An 11430-nucleotide genomic window follows, 5' to 3' on the forward strand; every position below is an offset into this window, starting at 1 on the left:
CAATGTGTAATAAGGTGAGTTGAAGCCATAACACTCCAGCAAATCGCTATGCAGGCTCACAATTTAGTGAATAAACCACCATAGCTAAAATTTGTACCACAAGGGCTAAAATGGGCTTTAATTCTGAAAACCTGCTGTATCAGTGGCCCAAACGGCTGAAGTCACACACCTTAGTATTAATATTTTTATGTCATTATAGTGGCTGACAGTTCATGTATCAGAATTCCATGTTCAGTGGCTGTTTTAGAGTGCGAGAAATGCATTGATCTGAATTAAAGTAAGTTTGCTAATTATCGTGCTATAATTATATACTTTTAGGAGGCAGAGCATCTTGAGTTCATTTGCAGTTTTGGATTTCAGGCACAAATACCATCAAGACACCTGGAAACACCAGAAGATGCCGGGTCAAGTCACCTTTGGACGTAAGCGCCCCCTGCCTCCCTGCCCCAATCCTCTCTTTCTCAAATGGCTGACTGAGTGGAGGGACGCTGCTGCTGAGAAAGGATTGAAAACTCAGTTTGTTTACCAGAAGGTAAGATGGTATTAAAACCCCCCATAATATATAACAAAGTATTATAAACACTATACGCCTACTGCAAGCTGGGTATGCAACGTGCCATTAGCACCATAATAATGCAGTAACCTCACGTTAAAGTAACTTGAAAAACAAGTGCGGGGTATAAAAATACAATATACCAATATTTGTTTATGCATTCTTGAAACGAGCGTCACACGAGAAACGTTTAAGGTGTATGCGTTTCAATGCCTAAACATTCCGCGGTATGAATGTCCTCTCACGCTTCACGCACTCATTCAGGGGAATAATGGCCACGGTTCCTTCCACCACTCGTCGTTCGCTGTGTGAATCGTATATTCTTTATATACAAACATTTGTTTAGCATTTATTACATTAACATATTGATTAAAAAAAGGATCCGTCCCCAAATGTACAGCTTTAACCCACAACTTGCCAGACACAGGCTTGACAGTGGAGTTTCCCATTGATTGTAAGCCTTAGGCAAATGTATCCCATTAACCACTTGATAAAGCTGCCCTTCACATGTTAGCTGGTGAGAATGCAAATCAGTTAACCTGAGTCGATTGACTCACCTGTAGTTATGCAGGGCTAGCCCTGATTTGTGCCTTGTTAGTGCGATATAAGGATATCCCTTAATAGTGTTAGTATGATGAACTGTACAAACGCAGCAGTATGCAGGGCTATTTGTATACTTTCTTCTGAGAAGTCAGTTCTAGTCTGCATAGACACAGGCAGAGGGCTGGTGTGATTGCTAACTAACCCACATATGTATCTCCAGTTGGATGGGTGATAATGTGGTTTTATTCTATCCTGGGTAGATTCGGATTTAACTCCTGAACCCCTTTGAAGGGTTGGTAGATCAAAAATTGAAGCCCATATTCTACATGCAACATGACAGTCACTGCCTGGTAGTATGTATGCATACAATAAGTGAATTCTACATACGGTAGGGTTGTATATATCAAAGATTTTCTGCTAGCATATGAAATATATATATACATATTGGCCTGTAATTAAAAAATCTAGTGGGTAGGTTGTCTTGTTTCTCTGTTTAGTCCTACCAGACTATGAACCATAGGTTTCAGTGTAAGACAAGTAGTGTTAAAAATATATAAAAATGTTTTAAGGTTTTGCACAGAGGTGAAACCTGACCGTATCGGGCCTGGTATTTGGCCTCCAAGTTGTAACTTAAATACAGTTGGCCATTGTTGAGAAGAGTAGATATCAAAACCTGGAGCAGCCACTATGAAAATCAGTGTAATGCATTTATTTGGACTATTAACCCTTTATTTGTAGCCTATAGCTGCCTTTTACATTGCTGGACCCCAGTGTGCCTTGCAGATTTTTCCATTGATGTTTCCGGTGTTGGTCATGGCTGTAGCCATACTGTACATGGCATCGGCAAATCGTTAATATTTTTGTATATTGTAGTGTTCTAATTTCTTCCTCTTCTTTCATCAGGCAATAAGCTCGCTAAAGAAGTATCCCCTGCCCCTCCGAAACGGAAAAGAGGCCAAAATCCTGCAAAACTTTGGCGACGGCATCTGTAAGATGTTGGATCAAAGACTGGAGAAGCACTATGCTGAACATGGTGCGTACTTAGTTTAAGCTATAGATTGACAATTTAAGAGCAGGTTCTGGGGATGCCTGTGATAGAGCTCTGTTGAGGTATAGATATATATAATACGGTCCGTTCTCCAATCGTTATGTAGCTGTGTGAGAAATCAATATATTCTCAGAACCCAAAGTCCTCATTAAGTCCCAGCTTCTCCCACTCAATTATTCATAATAATATTCCTCGCTATTCAAACAGCTAAGACAGTGGCTATGGGAAGACCGTGGACATCGATGAAAGAACACCAAATATATACCGGTATATAAATATCTGTCTGAGCCAAGCGCTTTAAAGGAGCTGAAAGGGAACTGTCTCAGACAGCATTCATCAGCTTTTTCTACCTTCAACAGAGCCAGACATGGAGCAAATCATGCGGAGGACATTTGGACAAATACATCTCCTGCGGGGCATTTAGCGCATGGATAGGGAAAGGGGTAAATGCAGAAGATTCTGCAGAACCCCCCCCCATGCATATCCACATAAAAGTTTAAAGGGACCATACACCCATCGTATATTAAAGCGCATCCCCAGTCTGTTTCTATAGTAAAGAAAACCGTACAGTACAGAAGGCATGTTCATGGTCAGGAACCCCTATGGGCAATACTATAAAGCTGTCTAGTACAAGCATAACAACTATATAACACAAGAAGCTGTGACCGATACTGTGCTTACTGGGGAAGTCTGTACGGCTGTTATAAAAGTTTAGGCACCTGCGTTGTTGAGTCTTCTAATGCCAAATATTTTAACGAAAGACACTCTTGTGGGGTGTGTATGCAAAAGTGGGATTTTGCGGGTGAGTTGGCTGGAGAGCTGCTGTTTCAACTTGCGGACGTCCTTCCATATTGTGAAGAGCCAGCGCTGAAACTGGAGCGTCGCAGCTTGGCCAACTCTGTAATAGAGCAACTAAATTAATCGAGCAAGTGATGTCATCACTCGTCTGGTGTACTTTCTGTAAAATGGCTTCTGTGCTGTTCTGCGTATTTGCAGTCTGAAACTCTATCGCCACCCAGTGTTCATTAAGGTAACAGCAAGCTACTGAGAAATTGGCTTTGTATGAATAAAACAGCTTCTATAGACATGCATGTAAATGTTATATACATTATACTAAAGAAAGTAAGAGGGGAGATAAATTCAGTAATCTTATGGGCACTAGGAGAGCCAGTTTTCTACATTGTCTGGACAGAGTTGTTAAGTACAGCATGGTGTGTTTATACTTGCATGACTATCCGATCAGTGTATACTGTACATACTCCGCTTAAGCATTATGATGATTGTCCTTGCTTTTCCAGGACCAGATGCCTCGATTCATTCTCTCCCCGGCTCGAGTTCAACGTCGGCTAGAGGAAGAGAGCAGCAGAGAGCATCCTCACCCATTCCCACCACATCTGGACTAGAAGCACCTCAGACAGAGAGCCATCAGCAAGGACCATCTCCCTCTGTGAGTGCTGGACAATGCTAACAATGAAATGTTTGTAGCACGTAAAACCCTAAAAATACAGATAGTTACTTAACAGCAAACAAAACAGAGCAAGCTTCTGAGACCCCATTTGCGGAATCTATAGTCATTTCTAAATTGTGATATCCCCAAACCTTCAATTTTAGAATCTGCATCCAATACCTTGAATACAAAATAACACACTGATTGTGTCTCCTTGTTCATTTGGTTCCCAAACCCTTTTTTAGTGTTATATTATGACACTGAAATCAGGGCTACAGTTCACTTCTTATATATAATGAGCACTTTTACTGCAGAAAAAGAAGAAAACAGAAGGGAAAAAACAGAGGGAGTATGTTCCACAGAAAAGGTCCGGAGGGTTTGCAGTGCTGGTAACCCTCTACAAAAATAGCAAGGTAAGAATACGCCTCACTTTGGGTTTTAGGAAGAGCTCGGCTGGACCTGTATAATGTATATTTAAATCAGTCGGATTTCCTCACACATAGACATATGCATTATACAGGGCCACCTCAGCCCTTGCTGGAGAAATGGAGTGAAGCTCTTTGTATACTCTCTTTGAGACCCAGGGGTCTATTTGAGTGAGAAATTTAAAGATTTTTAAGTTCCTGTCCTCCCGTCTACCCTGACATAAGACATGACTTGGATACCGCACTGCAATAAAAAACCCAGAACAACAACAGTGGAAGAGCCATGTTTGGACACCCCATGGGTTACACTAAATAATACAGCCATGGATCTCCTTTGCCCTTGAGTGCAAAGAGTAGTAGATTACACAGTCGGTCCCAGGAGGACAGATGGATAGAGGTGCTCCAAATCACTCCTTTTAGGCATAGCATCAAAATGTAACAGTTTGCTGCACACCATAATGAAATCGGATCTATATAAAAGGTTATATAGGGCTCAGACGTTGAGAAGCGTCTGATAATAAACGTTTTATTCTCGATTCCTCCAGAGTCCAGGTTCCAAAGGTTATATGACTAAAGCAGAACTTCAAAGAGAAGCCCAGCCGCTATGTGACAAGTCGTTCACGCTGGTGAGTAATATTCCTGCATCTCCAACATCGTCAGCCCCAAGTTAGCAAATCTCTGAAACAGAAAGATGTCCACATGATAGCAGCTCGCTTCTCGTAAGTATTCGACTTACATCCCGTGTGGGAATCATATGGTAAAAACATCTCGCAACAGCTCTGTTTTTATTACAACTTCAGGGAAGGAGGTTTTACTGCTGTCTATCTAATTATATATATATGTTATTATCTAATTATTATCTGTCTAATTATATATGTTTACCCGTTTCAACAAGCAAATAAAGGTTAAATTATTATTAAAATACAATCTAGTATATAAAGAGAAATACCAATTCAATGCAATGGATTACATGAGTGGATCAATCAAAGAGTCAAATGGGCATTCAACGATGGGAAATGGTGTGAATGAAGACGTTGATAGTATAGTTTGGATGATGGGATTAAGGTATTTGTCAGAAAAACTAATAGTACCCATTACGGATATTGAGACCTGGGCATGGCAGGCTTTGTAGTTGGATTGTGACCCAATTCAACTACACAATAATTGTTGTATATACTCCAAAAAAAGGCAGAATGAGTTTATTTCAAGGCTCTGCAAGCGCTACTCTGTGCTATTCTATGGAACCCTGAGATACTCGTATCACCCTTATTATTAATGTAGTTTATTATTTGCAGAGACTTGGCACAAAAAAAATCCGATATCGTACTCTTCATCCACAAGTTCTAGATGCATTGTGATCTTTATGCTAGTTGATAATGGGTAACGATACATATGTAGTTTAAAAAGGAATTGTTATCTTGGTAGCATTAAACCTAAATAAATTCACGCTACCTATAGCTTGTGCTGTACGAAGAGTTACATTCATTTAAGAAACAGTGTGCAATAACATAATGGGGAGGAATAATCTTCCAAGTCCTGTGAAATGCAAATGGATGTTCTCATTCATGCACATATAAGGTGGGCTCCTCATACATATAGTGCGTATTTTAATTCATTGGTTTATTGTGCTAAACTGTAAAATGTAGACAATTTTGGGACAATTACAGATCTGCTTAACCCGACTCTTTACGCAGAATGTTAATATGAATCGTTTCTCTCGCAGACTGACCCCAGTAGTAAGTACACTGCTTGGTCTTCTGTTAGTATGTTAATACAAAAGGATTTGGTCATCAAAACCCACAGCCCTGCCAGGTGAGCCACACACTTTTAAAAAATGTGAGAATATTATTAATAATGAAGCCATTCTATCCAAAGATTTTTTACATATACTGTTATAGATTAAAAGCAAAATGATGCCGCACTTTACTATAAATTGGATTATGTATGTAATCCTAAAACTTTCCGCTATTACATGCAGTGGACAGACCTATGCTTCATAGCCTGTTTCTCTAAGGCGTCTTTGTTTGCAGTCGCCATACTGGCCGAATAATGTAAGACTAATGACTCAACCGTTATAACCTGCAACAGAAGCCAGATTCATACCGCAAAGTTATTTCTAGAAGTCAGGCCACGGTTCCTAACAGGAGCCTTGCCAAGTGTACATTATGGGCATGGTTGTGTAAAGTCTCCTTTATTAAAATATAACTAACATGTACAAATGACCAATGTCGCCCGATCTATCTCGCATCCCTTTTGTTCCATACCGTAAAATATTTTATTGCATTATTTCTGGACGTTTAGACAGCGGGTGTGTACAAACTAACATGAGGCTGCGTGTAAACTTTTCCTGCAACGTTAGTCATACGTTTAGAGTTATAGCCATGAGTGGGTATTATATCCAGGATTTTACGGTGTTCCTCATGTCTTGATGTGACTTAGAAACTTCGATCTACAAGCTGATAACCAGGTATGGTCTGGTTATTTTGGCCAGTGGTTCCAGGTTCTTGAAGTCTCGGACATCACCGACTCCACAGTCCTGAACCTCTGAGATTGCTTAGTCCCCTTTATAGTTCCACATTAGTCCTAGATCATTGATTTACCTCCAAAAATAGAGGACATTTATTAATAACTCAGTAGGTACATGGTAGTTACCCTCTGTCGTTGGATCACTCTATCATATATGTGATGCATTCCTATATATCGCTGTTGTCTGAAGGTACTCTTTGACAGAGAAAGGGTCTGAGCTGGCACGGAAGCTGGCAGCAGCAGAGCAAGGTCCCGAGTATTCAGACAAATCCAATGTGGTCACTTCACATGATGAAGAAGAGCTGGAGAAAGAAAGCATGGATCAAGAGAAGGATGTCCAAAATATACGGTAAACAATGCAGACCTGGATTTCTGCTCTAATTACACAAATGTTCTTAATTGTATCTGTTGGAAATAAAATCCATCATCTCACGGTTCTCCACGCTGACACTTTGTATGGGTTTAGAGTACACATCCTCATAAAATAAATAAATGCTCCTTGTCATGTTTAAGTATCACATTTGTCTTCTCACCTTAACACCTTTCAATATGTTTCTGCTTCTGTGGAAGTCTCTTGTGTTATGAGGTGGAATTACGTCCTAAAACTACGCCAGGTCTGCCTGTTCTTCATACTCTATGCAGGATACAGATCTTTTTATTGGCATCCTCACATAACATATATAACCCCATCTTATCTACTGTGGCCTCTTCTTCTCCTTGTTCCCAAATATGTTTTTTTGTGCATTACTTTGAGTAATTATTATCAAGAACATTATGCGTGTTCGCTTGTAGGGTTCTTCCTGTCCAGAGTCATCATTATCAACCGTTGAGCGTTTCCTCCTTGAAGATCATGCAGGAGCCTAGTGGAACCCATGCTTCCAGTTCTTATCAACACGTGCCAGATTTCACGCTGCGCCCCGGACAGTTCGACATTATTCTTTGTGTTGACTTCATTGAGACGACAGGGTAAGAACAGTATGATGGTGAAATCGGATTATTCCCTACCTCTCTTAAAGTTCCCTTTCAATGTAATTAAAGTACAGCAACCCGTTATCTTTGTTTCAGAGCTAAGTTAACATTGGTCTATGTGGAACATATTAACTACCAGTGTGCTTTCATATATTTAATGAGGCGGACGTTGTGTATGTGTACCGACGCCATAATGGCACTAGTGCTATGCTTTTTATTGTTGGATATCTATCAGCCACTTGCGAAATTACTAGTATTCCAGTTTCAAACATCTGAGAGGCTTCCAATCCATCCTCGTAGGGGCGCAGCGCACCGGAAGCAGGATCTCGTTTCAGAGCTGAAGAAGAATGGAGTGAATTTTGACGTGCGCAAACTGCACATTGGAGATTTCGTATGGATCGCCCAGGAGAAAGTGCAGCCTTTGCCAGGTTAATACACGCCTTTCTAGCCTACCAAGCTTTTATCCATGTCACAATTAACTTGATAACCCATAATTTGGCATTTGACAGCGTTGTTTTTAAGAAGGGACTTTATTGTCCTATGTCTCACAGGCCAGCTGCGTATGCCACAAGCCCGGGAGCTAGTATTAGACTATGTCGTAGAACGAAAGAGAATGGATGATCTCTGTGGAAGTATTATAGATGGTCGCTTCAGGGAGCAAAAGGCAAGTAAATCACTTTCCTGTATGGTCTGGAGAATACTTTATTTTAGAGCTGGGGGCTTCTCATTGATAGAAACAAGGGTCATCACATCCATTTCCAATGATGTCCTCTCTGGATGAACCTGAACGCTTGTATAACAATGCATATTGTTTCTTTTGAACAATAGACCATACGTGGGAAGGGGAATGTGACACCGGCAGTGATGTTTAAACTTCGTTCAAATGTTTGAACACCAGCAAATTTTGATTAAGGTCTGTAGGAAATGGGTGCCTATAACGGCATCCCAGAGATAAAAATTAGTATTGTCTTTGATTCCTTTTTTCCAGTTCCGCCTAAAAAGGTGTGGGTTGTGTCGTCCAATATACTTGGTGGAAGACCATGGGTCAGCCCAGCATCTGAGTATTCCTGAGACCACCCTACAGCAAGCAATAGTGAACACACAGGTAATGTACCACCTTTTTTCCCACTCCCTGAGTGTATACTCTGTGTGTGTGGATATGTATATATATCATCCGACGCAAATGTATTAAAAGGAAATGTTTTTCAGACTTCACAGCACATGTTTTATCCACATAGGTGGTAGATGGGTTCTTTATCAAGCGCACTAAGGACGTGCGTGAATCTGCTGCCTACTTGACCTTAATGACCCGTTATCTGCATGGCATGTACTCGGTGAGAAATCTGCATTCTAAAGGATCCATGTTCTCTGTCTGTCTGTCTAATGCCAAGCCTCTTCTCTTAATAATTAATACCAGGCTTTGCAATACTTGGCGCCCTTGCCGTATCCTCTCTGATAGCCCTAAGATTGATAGCCACCATCCTTTCCCTTCCCGTCAGTGCCGGGCTTCTTAATCTCTGTGCCCGTTATGTGACCACCATTGCCGCAAGTTCTGGTCCCGGTATTAACTCACGGTGATTTTTATACCTGTTTACAGTCTAAAATTCTGCTGAGCTGCACCAAAGAAGACAATGATAAATTTCAGAGGGAGCTTCCAAGCCGAAATGCCCAAAGCTGCATTCTTTTGGACTTCAAGGAATTTAACGAGGGAGCCATGAAGAATAAGGTGACACCACCATAGACAGAGCGATAAAATAGGTTATGTGATTTATTAAGATGATGGAAAGCTCTATATAGATCCAGGTTTAGTACTAGGGGGTTTTGTATTACACAGTATAACGGCTTCAAAATTTGGAGGAAAAAAGAATACTCCCCTAACAAAGTCTCATATTTAGTAGACATCTGAAACCAAAACAAAATGCAACAGCCTGCGGTGTGGCCCTTTTGTGTAACTCTCAGCCTATACGGGATGTTGTCCAGATCTCGTTTTATTGGGAAAATGCATTCTTCAGGAGAGAGGTGAATTTATTTCGGCAATACGTTCCCCTGTATCGCACAGGAGTCTAATCAAGGTCTGATTTATATCCCCTGTCTCCATATGAACAATTCTGCACATAACCAAAAGGCTGCGTTGGACTGTGTAATATTCTTGTTGGAAGCGCCGCTGTTAAGTTGCCTTGTTTTCTGTTTTTCAGGCTCAGACGGTGAAAGAAGTCTTTGCGCGACAACTCATGCAGATCAGTGGAGTGAGCGGCGAAAAAGCTGCAGCTGTCCTGGATAGATACGGCACGCCAGCCAGGTAATGTACAAATTTATTTCATTTCAAGTGGCACTAAAATTTAAGAAACTTAAGCAAAATGATTAAGGAAACCTTACGAGTATTTAATGTACGGGATCCGGACTTGTTACCCAATTTACTTGTAATTAGTCTATGCTTACAGGCGGAAGTGAGCTCGGTGACTCTTACCCTAAAACAATTCCACCACATGAAAACATCACTTTAGGGCCACAGATCCTGTTTTTATTTGTGTTTTTTTTTCTCCCTTGCAATATACAGCCTTATGTCGGCATATGAACGGTGTAATTCCAATGAAGAGAAGGAGAAGATGCTGTCAAATGTGAAATGTGGGAAGCTGCAGAGGTAAAGCACTCAGTCCATGTGTCACAGCCTTCTATTTATACAGCCACATCGGCACTACATAGAAACACAGCTCAGTCTGCTGTAAAGAAGCGAGCCTTAATCAGTCCACAGTGTTGTCTTTAATTAAGGATAGCAACAGGGGGAATCTTGATTAAACGGACATATGGTAAAAATGGGTACTTAAAAACCTTGGTAATGAAAGGGTTAAACTCCCTAAATGCATTAGCCACTTCTGCTTGGTGTTTATTCCATGTATCCACCAACCTCTTGGTAAAGTAAAATTAAATCTAAGCCTCTAATTTTAAAAGTGGAGATGCCGGGGATTGAACCCGGGGCCTCATACATGCAAAGCATGCGCTCTACCACTGAGCTACATCCCCTGTTACTGTTCTTGGGTGAAATAGGTTCGGGCGGCCAATGCACCTTAGTCCCACCCTTCCTACCTGGGCCATAGAAGAGTCTTCCCTTTAAAAGTGTCCCAGTTACTGATAAGATAACTTGATCAATCCGTTCGAAATGATTGGCTGCCTTTTCGAAAAATAATGTTAATAGTAAGAAAATGAAGACGCCTTTGCAGAAGAGCAGGGGCCAAGTTATAAACCACCTAGAACAACGATTTCATGGCCAGTATGGGCTTGGAAGAACGTATACTATATGGGCCTGACATTAATAGGCTTAGTGGATCAGTCAGTTTCCAAGTCCTAGACTTTACAGCTCAGTGAATCAAATAGAGGTAATGGTAATGGAAATTTTGCAATATTTTGGTTCTATAACTATTTATTACCATGCATATTGTGTGTGGGTAAGCTTATTAAGATTGCAGACCAGCATGTGTTACGTGTGCTATGTATGAGGTATATTATATTTAGGCAGATTCCTTCCTTGTGATTCACGCTTTGTTATTGATCATACAGAAACCTTGGACCAGTTATGAGCAAGACAATATGCCAACTTTACTGCACCAAGGGCTCTTTATCGTGATGCCCCATGGACATCAGAATCCAGCATCCCCAACAGCATGTCATCCATATCTGGTATTGAACACCATGCTGACTCTCTAATGGGCTCCACTCGTGTAAGTTAAGTCAGATACTCCTCACCCATCTATTTGTACCCTCAACTTATGTTGATCTGCTAAAACCACATTTCTGAAAAACTCATTATTTTGTTAATAATAATCTGGTAAATAACCTGGTAAACTTGCTCGGACACCATGTGTTGTCCAGTCTGTGACTACCTCTGTTTGCCTAATTATTAATTAAAAAACACCTGTAATTA

General features: G+C 40.8%; 1 protein-coding gene and 1 non-coding gene across 2 annotated transcripts; one reads left to right on the forward strand and one right to left on the reverse strand.

The window, feature by feature from the left end:
- The first annotated feature begins 364 nt into the window (after positions 1-364).
- On the forward strand, positions 365-11308 carry MUS81 (MUS81 structure-specific endonuclease subunit). Its single transcript, XM_053449703.1, has 16 exons — positions 365-532; positions 2000-2129; positions 3443-3591; positions 3906-4004; positions 4562-4642; positions 5740-5828; positions 6733-6891; positions 7335-7508; positions 7812-7939; positions 8063-8175; positions 8500-8616; positions 8750-8845; positions 9109-9237; positions 9707-9810; positions 10069-10152; positions 11067-11308. Exons 1-16 carry the CDS (start codon positions 398-400, stop codon positions 11131-11133), a joined length of 1854 nt encoding a protein of 617 aa, XP_053305678.1. The 5' UTR covers positions 365-397; the 3' UTR covers positions 11134-11308.
- TRNAA-UGC (transfer RNA alanine (anticodon UGC)) lies at positions 10461-10532 on the reverse strand. The gene has a single exon. It is a non-coding gene; the product is annotated as a tRNA-Ala (tRNA).
- Positions 11309-11430: the final 122 nt, after the last annotated feature.

Source organism: Spea bombifrons, chromosome 10, assembly GCF_027358695.1.
Source record: "Spea bombifrons isolate aSpeBom1 chromosome 10, aSpeBom1.2.pri, whole genome shotgun sequence".
Classification (NCBI taxonomy): Eukaryota; Metazoa; Chordata; class Amphibia; order Anura; family Pelobatidae; genus Spea; species Spea bombifrons.